At 32.9% G+C, this 22,623-nt stretch overlaps 2 protein-coding genes and 1 long non-coding RNA gene across 7 annotated transcripts in view; 1 reads left to right on the top strand and 2 right to left on the bottom strand.

The window, feature by feature from the left end:
• LOC111426169 (uncharacterized) overlaps positions 1-22,623 on the bottom strand; it is a 259,435-nt gene that overhangs the window by 40,027 nt on the left and 196,785 nt on the right. The window lies entirely within an intron of this gene.
• LOC111426171 (uncharacterized) lies at positions 7,502-8,954 on the top strand. Of its 2 annotated transcripts, none has more exons than XR_002707793.2 (4): positions 7,502-7,591; positions 7,648-7,754; positions 7,817-7,963; positions 8,348-8,954. It is a non-coding gene; the product is annotated as an uncharacterized lncRNA (long non-coding RNA). The 2 variants fall into 2 exon arrangements; XR_011640451.1 differs by having other exon boundaries at positions 7,504-7,524.
• On the bottom strand, positions 18,628-20,964 carry LOC139429867 (sodium- and chloride-dependent neutral and basic amino acid transporter B(0+)-like). 2 transcript variants are annotated; one of them, XM_071196145.1, is made up of 3 exons: positions 20,481-20,558; positions 20,124-20,418; positions 18,628-20,068 (listed from the first exon to the last, which is right to left on the bottom strand). In XM_071196145.1, exons 2-3 carry the CDS (start codon positions 20,238-20,240, stop codon positions 18,965-18,967), a joined length of 1,221 nt encoding a protein of 406 aa, XP_071052246.1. In that variant the 5' UTR covers positions 20,241-20,418; positions 20,481-20,558; the 3' UTR covers positions 18,628-18,964. The 2 variants fall into 2 exon arrangements, with proteins under 2 accessions (XP_071052246.1, XP_071052245.1); XM_071196144.1 differs by having other exon boundaries at positions 20,124-20,964.

Below are 22,623 nucleotides of genomic sequence, written 5' to 3'. Positions count from 1 at the left end.
ATTGAGTTGGAGGAGGAAATCGATGGTTGAGGGGCAAAAACGGTAAAATCTAAATCTATCTTCGTTCTTTTATAATCTAGAAAATGACGAAATTCATCAAATTGATATTTTCACATTTTTTTCGATTTCTATGCATGTAAGAGCAAAACAGCAAGGGGGCAATATTGTTAAGAATAAAATTTGCTACAACTTTTGTTCTAAAAGTTTTTTTGTAGCATGCTCTCATTCCCGAGTGCTACCATAACATCGTATAAAACAACGAAATTCATCAAATTTTCATATTTTCGTATTTATCTCGATATCTATGCATGTGAGAGCAAAAGAGCAACAGGACAATATTGTTAACAATAAAGTTTGCTACAACTTTTATTCTAAAAGTTTTTTTGTAGCATGCTCCCATTCCCGAGTGCTACCATAACATCGTATAAAACACGAAATTCATCAAATTTTCATATTTTCGTATTTATCTCGATATCTATGCATGTGAGAGTAAAAGAGCAAGAGGGCAATATTGTTAACAATAAAGTTTGCTACACCTTTTATTCTAAAAGTTTTTTTGTAGCATGCTCGCGTTCTTGAGTGCTACCATAACATCGTATAAAACAACGAAATACATCAAATTTTCATATTTTCGTATTTATCTCGATATCTATGCATGTGAGAGCAAAAGAGCAAGAGGGCAATATTGTAAACAATAAAGTTTGCTACAACTTTTATTCTAAAAGTTTTTTTGTGGCATGCTCCCATTCCCGAGTGCTACCATAACATCGTATAAAACAACGAAATTCATCAAATTTTCATATTTTCGTATTTATCTCGATATCTATGCATGTGAGAGCAAAAGAGCAAGAGGGCAATATTGTTAACAATAAAGTTTGCTACAACTTTTATTCTAAAAGTTTTTTTGTGGCATGCTCCCATTCCCGAGTGCTACCATAACATCGTATAAAAACGAAATACATCAAGTTTTCATATTTTCGTATTTATCTCGATATCTATGTATGTGAGAGCAAAAGAGCAAGAGGGCAATATTGTTAACAATAAAGTTTGCTACAACTTTTATTCTAAAAGTTTTTTTGTGGCATGCTCCCATTCCCGAGTGCTACCATAACATCGTATAAAACAACAAAATTCATCATATTTTCGTATTTATCTCGATATTTATGCATGTGAGAGCAAAAGAGCAAGAGGGCAATATTATTAACAATAAAGTTTGCTACAACTTTTATTCTAAAAGTTTTTTTGTAGCATGCTCCCATTCCTGAGTGCTACCATAACATCGTATAAAAACGAAATACATCAAATTTTCATATTTTCGTATTTATCTCGATATCTATGTATGTGAGAGCAAGAGTAAGAGGGCAATATTGTTAACAATAAAGTTTGCTACACCTTTTATTCTAAAAGTTTTTTTGTAGCATGCTCCCGTTCTCGAGTGCTACCATAACATCGTATAAAAACGAAATACATCAAATTTTCATATTTTCGTATTTATCTCGATATCTATGCATGTGAGAGCAAAAGAGCAAGAGGGCAATATTGTTAACAATAAAGTTTGCTACAACTTTTATTCTAAAAGTTTTTTTGTGGTATGCTCCCATTCCCGAGTGCTACCATAACATCGTATAAAACAACGAAATACATCAAATTTTCATATTTTCGTATTTATCTCGATATCTATGCATGTGAGAGCAAAAGAGCAAGAGGGCAATATTGTTAACAATAAAGTTTGCTACAACTTTTATTTTAAAAGTTTTTTTGTGGCATGCTCCCATTCCCGAGTGCTACCATAACATCGTATAAAACAACGAAATTCATCAAATTTTCATATTTTCGTATTTATCTCGATATCTATGCATGTGAGAGCAAAAGAGCAACAGGGCAATATTGTTAACAATAAAGTTTGCTACAACTTTTATTCTAAAAGTTTTTTTGCAACATGCTCCGGTTTCCAAGTGCTACATTAACATCTTGTACAACAAGGAAATTCATCAAATTTTCATATTTTAGTATTTATCTCGATATCTATGCATGTCAGAGCGAAAGAGCAAGAGAGCAATATTGTTAAGAATAAGATTTCCTACAACTTTTGTTATAAATGTTTTTTTGCAATTTGCTTCGATTTCCAAGTTCTACCATAAAACGAAATTTATCAAATTTTCAAACTTTCAGAATTTTCTCGATATCTATGCATGTGAGAGCAAAAGAGCAAGAGAGCAATATTGTTAAGAATAAAATTTGCTACAACTTTTGTTCTAAAAGTTGTTTTGCATCATGCTCTGATTCCTAAGTGCTACCATGAATAACTTGTAAAGCAACGAAATTAATCAAATTTTCATATTTTCGTATTTTTCTCGATATCTATGCACATGAGAGCAAAACAGCAAAGGAGCAATATTGTTAAGAATAAAGTTTGTTACAAAGTGCGAAATAGTAGTTGCCTACCCATGTGTGACGTCACGAACGGACCGTCGAGCTGTGCACTGTAAGTCTTCTTAAATTCTAACATTTTTGGTTGAGGGGTATTTTTATTGACTTTTGGGTAATGTTTTCGTTTTTGATCAATGAGTAAATTTAGTTTTAAAAATTTCCGCGTATGAAAATACGTCTTGAAAGAAACTTTATAAAATTCAGTTGGTAGGAGATCAATTTTTGCATAATTCTATCAGTTAACGGTGCGGAAATTTCTCGGTGGTGAAAATTATGTTTTTGTTATTAAAATTTGCGCTCGATATTCAAATATTGGCGCTTTCGGGCTTAGTTTTTAATAAAAATTTCCCATTTCCCACACGGAGCGGGAGTTAAAACTTTAATTTTCTCCCGGCTAAATTCATAAACCCAAGGAAAAATTGCTCGGTTCGCCCGGCTTCTTGTGCAAAAGCCGCAAATTCCACTCTTAACGTTTACAAACATCAAGCCAGAAGGCTTTAACTGAAAGGAAACCTAAAGCTGCTGTATGTTTATTCCTAATTAGCGCCATCTAAACTCACGTTTTGATTAATAAACGCTCCCCCAAAATAAAAAAAATGTAATAATTAAAAGTTTTAGTTATTTAACATTAAAAAATAATTATGAACAAATATTAATTTCCTAGGATAAACTATTACCAAGGTAATTAAATTATAATTGGCTTCGTGGAGGAAATTGTTTCAAATATAAATGAAAAATAAACATGACTCGTCGTTTTGCGAATAAAATTACATCGAAAATGAACGTGTTTTTCTAAATAAATAATTAAAAGACAACAAAATCCAATCATTTTAATTACGGCTTGGTTTCGATTCATCCCCAAATGAAAACAAAAATACAATTGACTAAAACAAAACATCAAAATAAACAACAGCTTTTCAATATAAATGATAAATTCAATACATATTTTTAACAGTCCACATAATCTCAAACTTAACTCGTTATCGATTACCTTTTGTATTGAAAGTTTTGTTCGAATTTGTTCGTAAACTCGAACCGATCGATTTCGAATTTAGTTTAAACTAAACTAACTTTACCATGGACCACCAGGAGGAAGTCTTATTCAATCTTCGTCTACAGATGTTACCCCAACGACTGCTAATGAACAAGATTATCTAGACATTACGGGCAACTTTAGCGATTACAATATCCCTTCTTGATTCCTTCGCTTCGTTTTGGATGATCGCGATCAAATTTTCAACTCAAACAAGTCCAAAATCCGGCTTATTAATTCCGCTAGGTTAGTGTGTCGTTGAAATCTAAGTAGAGGGGATTTGAAAATTTAGCCCGAGTCGAAAAGGAGAGTTGCGTGAAATGGGGGAAAAGCGAAATGCATATTTAAAGTTCATCTGGCGATAGCAGGAATTATTTAAGAAGTACTTTCGACGTCTAAAGAAACGTGGGGATTGAATTTTTAGGAGCTTTATGTATTATCTTGTGGTATTTTCAATTTATTATAATATTCCCTTGATATTTTAATGATTTTTCTTGAAAATCATTAAGAAGGTTAAGAATACAAGGTTTTATCATCCTTAGGATATTGATTGAACTCTGGAACAATCTCAAGTCGTTTGGAGTATGTGGTGCTAAAACGAAGTCAATTCCGTCTACTGTGGGAAATGCTGATGATATTAATAATTTTTTTCTTTCCTCTCAAAATCAACATGATTGTGATCCCAACCTATTGCACTTCTACAATACTAATAGATTATCTTCTGTTTCTACAGAATTTTCCTTTTCTTTAGTTTCTGAGGAAGAGGTTTTGGAAGCGCTTAATCGAATTAAAACAAATGCTGTTGGTAGTGATGGAGTTACGAAGCAGATGCTTTTATTAAGTTCTCCGGTGACACTGCCGTACATGTGCCACATTATCAACTTTTGCATCGAGGGGTCGGTCTATCCGAGGCAGTGGAGGGGTGCTCTTGTTAAACCTGTACCTAAAACTGGAACGGTTGCTTGTTTGCAGGATCTTAGGCCTATAAGTATTTTGCCGGTCTTTTCTAAAGTATTTGAAAGATTATTGTCCACTAGGTTGTGGTCACATTTAAATGCGCATTGTATACTACCTAGCTTGCAGTCGGGTTTCCGTTCTGGGTATAGCTGCACTACGACTCTTTTGGATATCACGGATGATGTTCTACGTGGTATCGATGACGGGTTGGCCACGGCTCTGGTCTTGCTTGACTTTTCCAAAGCTTTTGATACTTTGCATCATTCGCTGCTGGTTGGAGTGCTTGGGTATATTGGACTGTCGGGGTCTGCTCTCAATCTTATTCAGAATTATCTTTGTTACCGTTCACAGCGAGTAGCTTGTAATGGTGAGTTATCTGCACAAGTTGAGGTCGTGTCGGGTGTGCCGCAGGGTTCTATTCTTGGCCCAATTCTGTTTTCAATTTATACTTCCCAACTGTGTTTGGCTGTAAAGCACTGTACTGCGCACATGTATGCTGATGATATTCAATTATACTACACTTTTCCAACATCAAATCTAGCTGTGGCTGAAAGTAATATTAATGCTGACTTGAAGGCCTTCTAAGTCATCGGTGATGGTCTTTGGGAGCCGGGGTGTTTTGGACGAAGTCAGGGATGGGTTGAGCTTGAAGATTGACTCTGATGTTTTGCAGGTTGCTGAAAGTGCAAGGAATTTGGGTATCATTATTGACAGTAAACTTAGATTTGACTCGTACATTGGTAGTCTACTGCGTCGTGCATATGCAGCGTTAAAATTGCTCTATAATAGTAGGCATTTATTGGAACAGCAACTGCGGATACGCTTGTGTGACGCCCTGGTTCTCTCGATCTTTAATTACGGTGATGTATTATATGGCCCTTGTATTGATAATATTCACAAGGTAAGAATTCAAAGAGTTCAGAATGCGTGCTTACGTTTTATTTATGGCATTAGGAAATATGCGAGTATCTCATACACCTTAAAATGGGTGGGCTGGTTGAATATGTCACGTCGTAGGGCCCTTCACTCTGCTTGCCTCTACCATAAGGTTCTGACTACCAAATGTCCACCATATTTATACAACAAAATTCAATTTCGAACAGACGTTCATAATATTAATATTAGGCACAGACATACGTTAACAATACCCCAGCATCGACTGGAAATTTTTAAAAGATCTTTCACGTATTGTGTGCCTAATTTGTTGAATAACTGTCCACTTTCGGTCTTGCAGGAATCTGAGCGGGTTTTCAGGGTGATATATAGGTCTGAGTTATTGAATGAGCAGAATTGTGATGACATATGAAACAATTTTTTTTTTTTTTGTTGTTTTTTCTCTTTTTTCTTTCTTTTATTGTTTTTTCGTGTTTCTTCTCCTTTCCTTGTCTTAGCTCTTCTTATTTACTAGAAAGCTAGTCTTACTATTATGTATAATTGGTATTAATTTTAAGTTTTTGGTAACAACTAGTCTTTCTACTTCCGTTTGCCGTCATGAAGTTTAAGTTTATTTATACAAAATGTAGAAAAAGGACCAATGAAAAACAGCTGACCCACTGGGAATGCTGACGTGGTCCTTTTTAACTCATGGCATTTCATTGTGGTTTTATTTCAGTTTTTAAGTATTTTGTTATTGGGGTTTTTAATGGTGCTATGGGTTAATAAACATTATTATTATTATTATTATTATTATCGTGTATCGCCCGTAAGCGACCTCGGCTTGGATCTGTAACACGATTAAGATAACACATCGTATACTTGGTATACAGACAACTATTGACGCTATAATTGGGGTTCAAAAGAAAACCGATATTCCTTGGCGCTATAATTGAGATATTGACATATTTATAGAAATGATGATGTGTGGCAGATTTATTTTTCAGGCTTTGTGTTAACTTTGAAATAGGTACCTACAAAAAATATTTTTTTAAATTAAACATAAAACATTTAAATGATTTAGAATGGCAACACGTAAATGGGGGGTTATAACGTAGAAAAGAGATCGCGTGTCAACCCCACTTCGGTCTTTACACACCAAAACATCGCTATCTCGACCACAATATTTTCCTAATGATTTACGCGCCGGAGAACGGGTTGGTTCTTATCATCATTTGACGACTGCACGCGGACGTTTAGCATTCAATTAATTTATAGAAAAAAGGGCTCGAGATCGCGTTGATAATTTTTCAAACATCGTTCTATTCGGTTATTCAAACAAGATTAAAGGCATCGATAACATAATTATTTAAAAATTGTTTAATATAATATACCGGGAATTAAATGCGGTATTTTCGAATCAAAATAAATTCGTTATTATTTACGATTATCGGGATGCGGTTTGCACGGGTTACGCGTGCACCATTCAAAATTCGAAGTCCCGGATTCGGAAAACGCGGATAATCGAGTTTTCCCGCAATGTTTTGTGCCCTACACCCGCACTATAATTCTCCTGTGCGGCTTCACACGAATGACAGGCTTTCAAACAACCTCACGGTTCAATGAAAATCGACCATTCGGTACTTTTAATTAGTTTTGCAGCCCGTAGGTGTCACACGAAAGCCCAATGACCAATCAACCATTTTTTCCGTAAACCATACAGCGTAGAAATTTAATTACCGCATATAATTTTGTCAAGATATGAAATAGAAGTTTATATTTTAAAATTTTAAATATATTTTTTCGCTTTTATTCTGTTCGTTTCGCGGTTGCGACGAAAAATGTGGGAGATTTATTGAATTGGGTATATTCTTACTTTCTGTAGACGCGGATTCCGCATGAAAATTGGCCGACGAAGGTATCTGGAAAGGTAAATCCGATACATAAAGGATATCTCCAATATCTTTTCGTTCGGTTTTCGCGAGACGTTGACGCCTTTTTAATATTTGACTCTCTATTCGATATGTCAACTTGCAGAAGGACACGTTTTAATATTTCAAAATTTCAATTTTCTCGATTTATCGAATATCAAGAAAATTCTTCTTAGGAAAACAACTTCTTAGGTTTTTCAGTTAATTTTTACCATTGTTGGGCATTAACAAAAAAAAAATTTAATTCATTTTAACTTTCAACACTGTTCTACAACGTTGTCAAATTTTCAAATGACTCAGGTAAGTGCGAGACTTGGAGGTTATTTGTGGGTTCAACGCTCGAGTAAACGAGTACAAAAATAAATAAGTAAATTTTAACAAAACTCTCAGTGAAATAATTAATAATTATCTTTTAACTTGTAGTTAATACGATGTAAATTAATTAACCAGGTTTAATAATTGAATTATACGTAATGAAATTGTAATAACATAACCAAACAAAATAATAACTCAAGTTAATCGTATTTAAGGTAAGTGCAATTTCACAGAAAATATATATATTATAATTTTCTTAGCTTACTTAATCTTGTAGATTACTGAAGTTCTCGGATAAGGAAACTTGGACTCTTCAAAAGGAATCGGTAACAAAGATTCTTGATTGGAATGGAATAATTCTTCGGAATGGTATACTGGATTAATTGGATCAGGAACCAGTTCATTTTCTTGTTTATTATTAAAGGTGAACAATTTTAATTCAAATAATCTTCTTATTTAACTTATTAAATAATAAGTTTACTATTTTTGAGGTTATGACACACAATGATGATCGCGGACAAAATTAGCGTGCGCTCTTCGTCACGTTCAAAATCACACTAAAATCTACCAGTTTCCTTTGTTTATTGCAAGAACGTTTTAAATAACGTCTTCTGATTGGTTAAATTCTTCAACTTGAAATTCGTAATTTAAATTTTTCCGGTATAGCCAACTTTGAAATGTCAAATGTCACCAATTAAATTTTATCAAAAATTATTGAAATTTCTATTTTAACAATATTTACGCATGAAGTGTTATACTTTTGTTGCTTTAACTTTGTTTGTACTGATTTTGGAACATTTTCTTTTAGATTTCAACGTCCAGCTTCAAAAATATATTCAAATTGGATTTTCGTCCAATTCTTTATCAAAACTCCTATATGATGGATGGTTTTCGTTCTTGACATGCTAAGATTATCGCTTTCAATGGTTTCAACCGGACAAACATGAATTACAATAAGAAATTAATGAAAAATGAAATTTGAGGTTATGTCACTGTCAAAATCCTACAAAATTACTTTGTATCGACTTTACATGGATTAAATACAATAAAAAACGTAAACGGTCAACAATACATAATGGATTCTACATATTTACAACATTTTATTAATACAAAAATAAATTTCTATAATTATTATTCGTAACCTCACCACATGATTAATACAATTATGTAAAACTTCAAAAAAATAATGAACGATTTGGTTATATTGTTACTTATTGCAATACAAAAATGTAGCTTTAGTGTGTGTATGATAATTTTGCACAAACATTTTGCTTGTGCAATCCGCTTGATGATGGATTGAATTTTAATCATGCAAGCTTGCGCAGGTTCATATAAGTTTCTTCGTTCATTCTGAGATAATTATGCCAGTCACGTGGATATATCTTCAATTCACTCAGTAAATTAACATGGGAGTAGCTTTTTCTTTTCAATAACCACTCTTTACACCATATATCACGTTTCTTCTTCCTCGTTTTCCTTTTATGGACAAGGCAAAGAGCAGCCAGTGCGAGCACATCGTCGTCTGAGCTCGACATAGTCTAAGCGCAAACTGGCGCTTGTTCAAGCATACTTGTATCGTGTGGTGTCGAAGGGAAATTTTACATGCTTGTACAAAAAGATTGATGATGCATGCTTGTCAAGGTTGCAGTTACGTGTGTAGCCACCTTAACACTATACCTATTCGTCTTTAGAGACGTGCGGTTAAACCCAAAAGTGCTTGTGCAAAATCTAGTGATAGTGCTAGTGCAAAATTAGAACTAACACTAGAACTAGAAACATTGGGGTTTAACCGCACGTTTCTCAAGACGGCTAAACCAGAATAATTCTAGTTCTAGGTCTTGTGTTAGTACTAGTTTTAGTGCAATAAATATATGCAACATAGTGATATCTTATGCTAATTAGCGCTACCTACCGCTGTCGTTTGTAAAATGGATAAGATGAGAGATGGCCAAGGGCCGAAACTAGTTAGACTTATATAAAATTATATCTTGATTTTTGTACCTATTTCAAAGTTAAAACGCCTTTAATAAATTGCAACAGGTCAAGGAGGAAATGAAGGGCGTTTCGGTATGATTAGAAAGGGAAATGAAGCCGGAGGGCGAAATCCCCCGATTAAGGTTGAACGATTTGCAAAAATTGTTTTGTTTAAAATTGTTTTTCATTAATTTATCCAATTAAAGTGAATGTAACGAATTTGGTGTTGGAGTTTCCACGATTAATCCAAATGGATATAACATGTAATTCAGTTAAGGAAAATCCGCAAGATAGCAGCTGTTGTGTCGGTGATTGAAACAATAATTTACCGCGGCAGTGCAGATTACAATGATTTCGCGTACTTTTAATTTATCTCGGTTAATCCAAGTCCGTACGGTTCCCGGGACAGGACTAATGTTTCCCATCTAAGCGACGGGAGGGTGGTATTTGTTTTCATTAGCTGAGGACTGAAAATGGGGATGCGAAACCTCCGAATCACGTTCGCCAGACTAACCAAATTGAAATAGGATTTTTATCACTTTAGAACACGTTTGACTTGATTGAGAAAAACGATTTTTAAGTCCCCATCACTGATTTCGAAGAAATTTAGTAAACATTTCACATTTTTTTCCAAAAACAAATACAGGGAAATGCGCAATTTATATGCGGCTTAGTAAAAAAAATCCGATAAAGCTTCCTGAAAAAGTGGTTTAATTCAGTCATTAAACGGTTTTCGATTAGACTCCTGCGGACGCTGAATATGAGTGTTGTTGGATCCCAATCCGAAAGCGTTGAAAGTATATTTTGCTGTCAAAAATGTTTACTGTTGAATTTACCGATTTAGTATTTTAAAAAAATGCTTTGATAGGCAATTGCTGTATTGTTCCAGTTTTTTTTTTCTCTACTGAAATGGTTCGCACAAAACTTTGATTTTCATTTTTATCTGTATTTAATTGAATTCTGTATTGGATTTTTATTCTGTTTATGTAGTTGTTTTTCACTTTCAAAATTAATCAAATCAACTGAGCAAAATGTTTGAAATAACTTAGTTATATCGTTTTGAGAAATTGTTTACTGAAAATTAAATGCTTTAATTAATTTGATTTAGATCTCTTTCAACAATATTTAGTCTTCTATTACCGATATCTAATTTTCTGTCATCAGTATAATGTTCCAGTGGTAACAAATATCTTCTGCCAGCAGTATCAAATCATTTGCCAGCATTACCTAGTTGTCTTCTAGCGGTATTTAGTCTTCTTTAGCAGTAACTAGTTTTCTGTCTAGTATATTCTTCCAGTAGTATCTAGTCTTCTATTGGCAGTATTTAATAGTAAAAAAGGAGCCAAATAAAATAAAAAATTAAACCCTCTTGGGTGTACATCAAATGCAATGGAAGTCGTAGATATCTAGGAATTTGTCATCGAACGACAGGGAATTGGCGGTAATTGAGCGGTTCTGAAGCGTCGTTTTGTGAATTCATAGCCGCTCGGTCGATCGGAAATTAGAAGCGGTTTTTTCCGCATCGATTTCTATTTTTTCTTTTTTTTTATCTTCCCGAGCAAAACAACATTCCGATGGCTTCCAATTCAACAATATGTTATGCAGAACGAGTTCGCTATTAATCAAATTGTGATCTCGTTTTTAGTTCAATTTCATTTAGTTATTTATTGATTAAAAAATCTTTTATTTAAAATGACGAGATAAAATCTTATTAAGAGATTGGATGTTTTTGTAACCGAGTCGATTTGGGTAGATTGAAGTCGATTTCATAAATCCCAGTTCCGTTTAGGATCTACGTCTCTTTACGATGCCCGATGTCGTCGTCCTCGTCGCTTTTCGATCCGGACCGTGTAAAATGAGACGTATGCACACTGGAATTCAGGTGCCTCCGGAGGAATCCCGGTTGTAATCTGCAGTAATCGCGCGATCCGAATCCATGGAGGAAGGGTGAGTTGAGACGAAGGGTAAGTCGAAGTCACCGTTAACGCCCTGTTGTCACTTTTGCTGACTGCAGGGATTTCAATATACCTACATTACTTTAAACGATTTGGGAAATATCAAGTTTCGGGAGGGCGGGAGAGGAGGGACGTGACCGGGTCCCCGGACCTCCCGGACCCGGCTACCGGAACTGCTGCGGCGTCTCAACGAAAACCGAATCCGGCGCACTTGACAAGATTTGACGGCGCCGGGAACAGAACGACTTCGCCTTTCAAGCTACCAGATCCTGATGGCAGGGGTTGACCGGAAGCATTTCAGTGGTCTTCAATCGTTTCTTTATTTTTCGTTTCTTACTCGAGAATAGGGTGAACGATCGAATGAAGTGATTATTGAGAGTCAGTCGATTTCACCGGCAATTTTACCAAAAAAAGGTACTTTTGAGAATCATTTTTAACAGAATCCATTAAACACTAAACGTTTTGAACAAATATAATTACTCATTCACCCCGTAAAGCCCGCTTTTTCCTATTATCCTAATATAAATATATGTTGTTATTTAACTCAATTAGAATTAAGCTACCCCTTGAAAAATCCTTTTAGAAGTGGAAGTTCCAAGTCATTTGGGAAACTTGATTGAAGACCTACACCTTTGGGCCCATTAAAGTCCAAAAGGGCGTAAGACAAGGATGTATACAGTACCCCAGACTGTTCAATGCATATACAATAGAATGATAACGAGTTGGCAGAAACGCTCCATCTAATTACTAACGAAAGCTAACTGGATGTAACATGAAAATTTGATGAATTTCGATCGATGAATCGTATCGGAGCATGATATAAAAAAACTTTTAGAACAAAAGTTGTAGCAAATTTTATTCTTAACAATATTGCTCTCTTGTTCTTTTGCTCTCAGATGCATAGATATAGAGATAAATACGAAAATATGAAAATTTGATAAATTGGTAGCACTCGGGAATGGGAGCATGTTGCAAAAAAACTTTTAGAACAAAAGTTGTAGAAAATTTTATTGTTAACAATATTCCTCTCTTGCTCTTTTCCTCTGATATACATAGATATCGAGAAAAATACGAAAATATGAAAATTTGGTAAATTTCGTTGTTTTATAAGATGTTATGGTAGCACTCGGGAATGGGAGCATGTTGGAAAAAACTTTTAGAACAAAAGTAGTAGCAAATTTTATTCTTAACAATATTGCTCTCTTGCACTTTTGATCTCAGATGCATAGATACCGAGATAAATACGAAAATATGAAAATTTGATGAATTTCGTTGTTTTATAAGATGTTATGGTAGCACTCGGGAATGGGAGCATGTTGGAAAAAACTTTTAGAACAAAAGTAGTAGCAAATTTTATTCTTAACAATATTGCTCTCTTGCACTTTTGATCTCAGATGCATAGATACCGAGATAAATACGAAAATATGAACATTTGATAAATTTCGTTGTTTTATAAGATGTTATGGTAGCACTCGGGAATGGGAGCATGTTGGAAAAAAACTTTTAGAACAAAAGTAGTTGAAAATTTTATTCTTAACAATATTGCTCTCTTGCACTTTTGCTGTCAGATGCATAGATATCGAGATAAATACGAAAATATGATGAATTTCGTTGTTTTATAAGATATTATGGTAGCACTCGGGAATGGGAGCATGTTGCAAAACAACTTTTAGAACAAAAGTAGTAGAAAATTTTATTCTTAACAATATTGCTCTCTTGCACTTTTGATCTCAGATGCATAGATACCGAGATAAATACGAAAGTATGAAAATTTGATAAATTTGGTTGTTTTATAAGATGTTATGTTAGCACTCGGGAATGGGAGCATGTTGGAAAAAAACTTTTAGAACAAAAGTAGTAGAAAATTTTATTCTTAACAATATTGCTCTCTTGCACTTTTGATCTCAGATGCATAGATACCGAGATAAATACGAAAATATGAAAATTTGATAAATTTGGTTGCTTTATAAGATGTTATGGTAGCATTTCGGATTAGGAGCATGCTGCTAAAAACTTTTAGAACAAAAATTGTAGTAAACTTCATTCTTAACAATATTGCTCTCTTACTCTTTTGCTCTCATATGCATAGATATCGAGATAAATAGTTGTATTTTAATGCCATACAATGATTGGTGCCATGTTGTTAATGGTAGCATTCGGGAATCAGAGTATGTTGGAAATAAACTTTTATAACAAAAGTTGTAGGAAATTTTATTGTCAACAATATTCCTCTCTTGCACTTTTGCTGTCAGATGCATAGATATCGACATAAATACGAAAACATGAAAATTTTATGAATTTCGTTGTTTTATAAGATATTATGGTAGCACTCGGGAATGGGAGCATGTTGCAAAACAACTTTTAGAACAAAAGTTGTAGCAAATTTTATTCTTAACAATATTGCTCTGTTGCACTTTTGCTCTCACATCCATAGATATCGAGAAAAATACTAAAATATGAAAATTTGATGAATTTCGTCTATACTAGACGTAACACTAGACTTAGAACTACAATAGCAACATTCTGGTTTAACCATCTTAAGAGACGTTTGGCAGACGTAATAGTATGACTTTTAAATATTTTGTCTGTTATATCCGATATCCATTCTAACGAGGTGCATTAAATTGAGCTATTACTGTAGTTGAACGTAAATGGGATTTACTGGAATGAAAGAGAAGTTATTAAAACCTCATTGAGGAAAATAAATTGTCAATTAATCTTTGAATATATTACCAGGTTTGGTTGAAATTGATTTTGGAAAAAAAGAAGAAATTTATTGCGGTGTCCAACGAAGAAATGAAAAGAGAGGGAGACGAAAGCTCAACGAAATGGCTTCCATCTTGTTTACCCTGAAATTTCCTGTTTACCCTCCGTCAATATTCCGAATCAGCGACGAAGTCATGCCGTATTATATAAACTCAACTGTCAACCCGCTAACTGCCTGTAACCTTATCAATAGTAATTGCCAATTTCCCCCTTTCCACCGTTCACCCCACGATGTCTGCTGCGATATTAAACTGAAATTCTGATGTAGGTGTGTCATCGTTCGCTTTTATCGACCTAATAAACGTCAATTTGTAAAACTCTTGGTGACTTCACTTAAAACTAAAATTAAATTATTGTACGAATTGATTTATACAATATGCGAATACGAGTCCATAAGGTACAAGTTTTAATTGTTTGCCGGGCAAATCGAAAATTATCCATGTGCCGGCGTTCTATAATTTGCGGGAGAGCTGTTTAATTAAACCAACGGTTTTCCCAATTGTGTTACTATTTTCCGATCGATACATCGACCGCTTATATTTCAACGTTTTAAACGTTCACATCGTGTTCGTCAAATATCTAACGAAAACCTTTCGATAATATGAAGGAAAGTGATGCGTAACTAATTGCGACAGTTGTAGTGCAACCGAATTTCCCATTGTTCTCAAACCGGTTCGAAATAAACACAATCCCGCAAACATTCGCTCGCCTAATTATAACTAATCAAATTTCCGAATTACGCATTCAATGTTTGTTTTCGGTTAATTTCTGATTATTGATAGCTTCTACTTTGGCAGAAAATCAATAAAACACTAATCAACCATTTTATCGTTTAGTAATAACTTAATAACTTTTCGCTGTAATATTAATCTTGATGAAAACTACTCTAAAATGAATCCAAACACGACGTAGTTTCTAATGAAACTTTCCGAGATAACTTCATTTAAATTTTTTTGCAAAATCCAAGATGGCCGAAATTAAATGATTTATAAATATTGTTATAGATTATTAAAAATGGTGGAAAATGAGCCCAAACTTGGTATATCTAGGTGTTATAGCACCCAAGATAATTTTGTTTTTATAAATTCAAAATGGCCGAAAACAAAACACTAATTAATTACGTCATTTATACTTTTAAAAGTTAATTTTATGATGAATATGGGGTGTGATACATCAAATTAGGTTAAAATTTACTGATTAATAAAAAAAATTTTATAAATATGTGATAAGTTAGTGTTTTGTTTTCGGCCATCTTGAATTTATAAAAATAAAGATATCTTGGGTGCTATAACAAATAGATATGTCGAGTTTGGGATCGTTTTACGTGTTTTTTCATTACGATGAATTTTATCTTATTGCAATTTTGTTTACACGTTAAAAAAGCTTTTAAGCTTTCACCTACCAACTTCAATAATAATGCTGTAATGAAGTAATGCTTTTTCCTGTATAAAGGAAGGGAAACCTTAATCATATAGTTTTCATTTCTGCCTTGATTACATTATCCATTCGTTCAGTACACAAAGGCTCTTTTTGTTTTTATGTTTTTTTCGAAAAGCCTTTCAGAGTTTCTTTTTCAAAATTCGGGTAAATATAAAAAATCTTTTTCAACAAATTTTTTGTTTTTGAAAATCTAGTACATTCATTCCAATTACGTATAACGTTGTAATTGTATTTCCTCGGTTCGGATTAAATTCGCAATTTTAATCGGGTTTTCGAGGCAATGACGTAGAACCGAATTCCCAATATTTTTTTTGTTTCAAGGGTCAAAAAAATTCGCTTCCGGTTGGCCGTAATACGATCGAATTTTATCAATTATGCCTTTGCGGGTTAAAGTTACCGTTACGGTCCTGCTCGTAATTAATCCGACCCTGTAATTTTATCCCCAACGGGCCAAACGTAACAATTTTTATCCCTACACATTTTTTGATTCTACTTTTTCATATCAATTTGATACTCCGTTTTAATGGCCTCATTTTAGTTTTCTTTGTTAACAAATTCACCAAATCATTCCAGAATTTTTGTTCCAATTAAAGTTCTCTCTAGATAATTAGCAAGCTTCGGATTTATTTACGATTTGGACGTAGAACGGGTATTGTTATGTCGAGTTGGAAAAGCTTTATTAACGCGAAATTCTGTGTAATTACTGGAAATTTCGTCTTTGTTAAAACAAAATTAAAAATAAAGTAAATCTTCCGATAGGTACTAATTTATTTCCTATACAAAACGGGTTTAGATCAAGTTTACGACTTTGGGGGCAATATTTCGCAGGCGTGTCTTAGCGAATAAACCTTCGGATATTGTTGAGTTATTGCCTAAACCACTTTGCGGCGGGATCAATAAGATTTATCTTCTTCTCTTTTTTCTCTGATAGCTACTGACCTGGGTGAGAAGTTGACCATCTTTTGCACGGCTCTGTACATTGATTTAAAAAGTCGCGTTTATCGAAAATTGTTTCAAATAAAAGTTGCTAAAAATTTGATTTTACACAAATTTTATTAATAAACATTTTTTATATCTTCGCTAGGTGGCGCTGTACGCGAATATAAAACTATTTTTGAGGTTATATTAACCATTATGACAGTTATTGAGAAATGTTTCAAATAAAAGTTGCTAAAAATTTGATTTTATACAAATTTTATTAATAAACAATTTTTATATCTTCGCTAGGTGGCGCTGTACGCGAATATAAGACTATTTTTGAGGTTATATTAACCATTATGACAGTTATTGAGAAATGTTTCAAATAAAAGTTGTTACGAATTTGATTTTAAACAAATTTTATTAATAAGCATTTTTTATATCTTCGCTAGGTGGCGCTGTAGACGAAAATAAAACTATTTTTGAGGTTATATTAACCATTATGACAGTTATTGAGAAATGTTTCAAATAAAAGTTGTTACGAATTTGATTTTAAACAAATTTTATTAATAAGCATTTTTTATATCTTCGCTAGGTGGCGCTGTAGACGAAAATAAAACTATTTTTGAGGTTATATTAACCATTATGACAGTTATTGAGAAATGTTTCAAATAAAAGTTGTTAAGAATTTGATTTTAAACAAATTTTATTAATAAAGATTTTTTATATCTTCGCTAGGTGGCGCTGTACGCGAATATAAAACTATTTTTGAGGTTATATTAACCCTTATGACAGTTATTGAGAAAAGTTTCAAATAAAAGTTGCTAAAAATTTGATTTTATACAAATTTTATTAATAAACATTTTTTATATCTTCGCTAGGTGGCGCTGTACGCGAATATAAAACTATTTTTGAGGTTATATTAACCATTATGACAGTTATTGAGAAATGTTTCAAATAAAAGTTGTTAACAATTTGATTTTAAACAAATTTTATTAATAAAGATTTTTTATATCTTCGCTAGGTGGCGCTGTACGCGAATATAAGACTATTTTTGAGGTTATATTAACCATTATGACAGTTATTGAGAAATATTTCAAATAAAAGTTGCTAAAAATTTGATTTTATACAAATTTTATTAATAAACATTTTTTATATCTTCGCTAGGTGGCGCTGTACGCGAATATAAGACTATTTTTGAGGTTATATTAACCATTATGACAGTTATTGAGAAATATTTCAAATAAAAGTTGCTAAAAATTTGATTTTATACAAATTTTATTAATAAACATTTTTTATATCTTCGCTAGGTGGCGCTGTACGCGAATATAAGACTATTTTTGAGGTTATATTAACCATTATGACAGTTATTGAGAAATATTTCAAATAAAAGTTGCTAAAAATTTGATTTTATACAAATTTTATTAATAAACATTTTTTATATCTTCGCTAGGTGGCGCTGTACGCGAATATAAGACTATTTTTGAGGTTATATTAACCATTATGACAGTTATTGAGAAACGTTTCAAATAAAAGTTGCTAAAAATTTGATTTTATACAAATTTTATTAATAAAATTTTTTTATATCTTCGCTAGGTGGCGCTGTACGCGAATATAAAACTATTTTTGAGGTTATATTAACCATTATGACAGTTATTGAGAAATGTTTCAAATAAAAGTTGTTAACAATTTGATTTTATACAAATTTTATTAATAAATATTTTTTATATCTTCGCTAGGTGGCGCTGTACGCGAATATAAGACTATTTTTGAGGTTATATTAACCATTATGACAGTTATTGAGAAATGTTTCAAATAAAAGTTGCTAAAAATTTGATTTTATACAAATTTTATTAATAAAATTTTTTTATATCTTCGCTAGGTGGCGCTGTAAGCGAAAATAAAACTATTTTTGAGGTTATATTAACCATTATGACAGTTATTGAGAAATGTTTCAAATAAAAGTTGTTACGAATTTGATTTTAAACAAATTTTATTAATAAACATTTTTTATATCTTCGCTAGGTAGCGCTGTAAGCGAAAATAAAACTATTTTTGAGGTTATATTAACCATTATGACAGTTATTGAGAAATGTTTCAAATAAAAGTTGCTAGAATTTTTCATTATTTGGTCGCTATGTGTTATATTCTTTGTAATTATGGTTTTAATTTCCAAATTAAAAATAATTATCTTTTGCACGGCTCTGTACATTGATTTAAAAAGTCGCGTTTATCGAAAATTGTTTCAAATAAAAGTTGTTAGAAATTTGATTTCAAACAAATTTTATTAATAAACATTTTTTGTATCTTTGCTAGGTGGCGCTGCACACTGGTATGAAATTAATATCAAATTAAAATATTTTGATTAAAATTTATTTCGAATGATCTAAAACATCCAAAGCGACACTTCTTTTAATACTACCTTTACGTTCACCTTTTTTGGGTAAACCACTCGAATTAAATTCATTTAAAAACGCCTCTCTGCATCTAGTTTCTTCGTGCTGTAATATTTGTAGCCCTCTGTACGAGATGAAGCAGTGATGATTACACGTTGAAGATCTCGACTGATATTTGGTTTGCAACCGGGGGTTAAAAGATAATCGTTTGTGTCGTTCTTCGGGATCTGCGGGTCCCCAAGAATCGGTCGATCGAAACATTCCTATTAAATACCTACTTCGCAGGTGGTTAATTACTTCAATGATCCAACAAATCGGAATTGGGATCATGCATAAAATAGCGATTATGTTGATTAGGTAGTGAATCCCGACTTTTTCTCGCTTCACTTGAACGTGGTTACTGAATTCTTCGTAAAACGCATAGACTAAGACGAAGGGTAAAATGTACCAACTCAATTTCCAGAATTTCGTCGGCGGGGATCCCGTTAAAAATTGGATATCATCCGATAATTTCGTTACACCATACACGCAATAAATCATTATCGATAAATAGGTGACGTTAAACAATTCTAATAAGCAGATGATGTAGCTGATAAAGTAGCACGCCTCTAAATAATGTTTTTCCCCAATCGATAACATCCCTACTATTAACGATACCATGCAGTAAATAGCAAGGAGATATTTGGAGTATTTCAATATGAAACTGTGGACGTCGGTTATCATTGAACCAATCGCTGCGATCCTCGAAACTATATTCATTAAGAGGACGGTGATATAAAACGAGAAATAAATCATGTTCCACACTTGAGGCACGGTGAGATAACCCAATCCTTGAGGAATCGTGATAAAAAAAGCCAAAAACTCGTACGGTAATTGAAACATTTCAGTGTGCTGCGCATCGGTTTTCGTTTTATGCACCATCATCCCGATTATCGATTGATAAAACAACGAGCAAAAAGAGCTAAGTAGGCTTCTTAATAAAGCAAATTGAATCACTATTGCAGTTATGCTTTGTTTCGGAAGAAATTTAGCTCCGGTTGTCATGATGAAGGGTTGCCCCAAACACAATCCATCAATCACCTATTTAAATAAATGATAATTAAACAAATTTGATTCGAAAGAATTCGATTTTTACCTTCGAAATCGCTTTAATCCAGGTCTTTTTGTATTTAAAAACGGTCCAAATGTTTTTGAATAGATAGGAAATCCCGGTTTTTCCGCCACCCGCGGAAATCGTTCCCGTGCATAACATTAATATCCCCACGGAAGATAACACAACTTGGATGAGTAAGATTTTTTTGTATCGAAGAAATATTGCTTGGACAAATATGAAGATAATAATCCACGCGGCGCAACAAGCAACGGCTCTATTAACCGGCGGAAAAATCGGTTTTATTGTTTCCGTTTCGGATATTCCAAGAAAAATCGCTCTGTAATAGTAACGCGATGATATGATATCATTTTGTGTTAAACAAGAATGCGAGCAATTCACCAAATTTTTGTCGTCGAAACATGTTCTTATATTCCCGTAGATATCAGAAACGGTTTTATTTAAATCCGGGCAATACATCCATGGTAATCTCCTCTGAAATGTCGCCAAAAAATACAACATCGCATCTCCAAGCCAAATACTATACTTAATCGTATCCATAAACGTGACTATCACCATAACGTAAGGTAATCCCCTCGCTATAGGTAACATATCTCGAAAACATAACACCCCCATTTGGCAGTATTGCCCCAAAATGATTTCAGTGTAAAAAATGGGCAACCCAAGGAAGACGTAGATGATAATTAATTGGACCACGTTTGATTCTTCCCCCATCTCTCCGATTTTGTGGTTGTTTAACAAAACTTCCATTGTAAACGTGTAAGCCACCGATCTATACAGGTATTCCCAATTATTTTTCCATTTAACGGCGCCCCCAATAAACGGTAATTTTTTTTTAATTCGATGAGCAGAAATATGTTGGTTACTCTCACTGCGTAAAATCATTTTTGACGCAATTTCCATAACAATTTTTTGACAAATTAACAATTTGATAGAACTCAGAGTGATGCAGGGGAGGGGGAAAATATGAGTCAGCAATGATAAGTATGATAACTCACGACGAGGTGTCTTCAAGTTGGATTGGTTTCGAGTTGGATTTTTCACGAATTTATAAACTTAATTTAAAAAGACTGAAGTCGAGACAAATTTAGGTTGAGTTTAAAAGATTTATATCTCAAAAAGTAAAAGTGATTTTTTAAAACGGACTTCTTCTTTGAAAAGTAAATACTTTAATTGATGATTGGTGACAATTTCGTTACAATTTTCCAAGAAATCGATTTTTTACTAATTTATAAAGTTACCATAAAAAAAGACTGAAAGTTGAGAAAAATTTGGGTTAAGTTTAAAAGATTAGTATCTCAAAAAGTAAAAGTGATTTTTCAAAACGGGCTTGTTCATTGAAAAGTAGACACTTTAATTGATGATTGATGAAAATTCTGTTGCAATTTTCCCAAAAATCAATTTTTTACGAATTTATGAAGTTAACATAAAAAGACTGAAAGTTGAGACAAATTTAGGTTAGGTTTAAAAGATTAGTATCTCAAAAAGTAAAAGTGATTTTTCAAAACCGACTTGTTCATTGAAAAATAAACACTTTAATTGATGATTGGTGAACATTTTGTTACAATTTTCCCAAAAATCGATTTTTTACTAATTTATTTAAGTTAACATAAAAAGACTGAAAGTTGAGAAAAATTTAAGTTGACTTTAAAACAGCTGTATCTCGAAAAGTAAAAGTGATTTTTCAAAATGGACTTGTTCATTGAAAACTAGACACTTTAATTGATGATTGGTGAAAATTTTGTTACAATTTTCCCAAAAATCGATTTATTACGAATTTATAAAATTAACATAAAAAGACTGAAAGTTGAGACAAATTTAGGTTATTCATGATGTGGATCCTTATTATCAATATATGTATATGAAAATAATTAAATTTATATTTGTGCTTTTATTGATAAATTAAGTTATACACTCTGCCTGACGCGTTTCGGCGATTTACACCATCTTCGGAGGCTCTAAAAATTAAACATAAAAGGTATATAAAACTATTTTTTAAAACTATTTTTTGTGTCGTTGTCATAAATCATAAACGTATATGTAACACTTGAGATTGAAATCGAAAATCAATGCAGTGAAACAAAAACAAAATGTAACAAAACTTATACAACATTACAAAACACGTATTAAAACTTACTTCGTCCTTTTTGGTTATGTTATGTAGTACATAAAAATATTGGTTTCTTTTTTGGTAAAGTTAAGGTGTTTCCTGCAAGAATTATTTCAAATATTAATATTTAATGGGCTGGATTACTATTTGTTTTTCTCGGGAGCGAAAATGGCGTGCTAGGTGTTCGCATTCAGACTTGCGCAACAGTCGTTATAAGGTGCGCATGCGTGTTCAAAATGGGAAGATTTTCTTTTTAAGTATGAATTCGAAAAAAATATAGTTTAATTTTCCAAAGGAACTTTTTCAAAGGGTATATATTTTGAGAGAAACGGGAATAGAATCTAATTTCCAATTTCTAATCCAAATTATCTTCCTTTGGGTGATAAGGAGAGGAAAATGAGAAAAGGGGGGGGG

Source organism: Onthophagus taurus, chromosome 5 (assembly GCF_036711975.1).
Source record: "Onthophagus taurus isolate NC chromosome 5, IU_Otau_3.0, whole genome shotgun sequence".
Taxonomy (NCBI): domain Eukaryota; kingdom Metazoa; phylum Arthropoda; class Insecta; order Coleoptera; family Scarabaeidae; genus Onthophagus; species Onthophagus taurus.
This window is presented reverse-complemented; position numbering and strand designations above follow the sequence as displayed.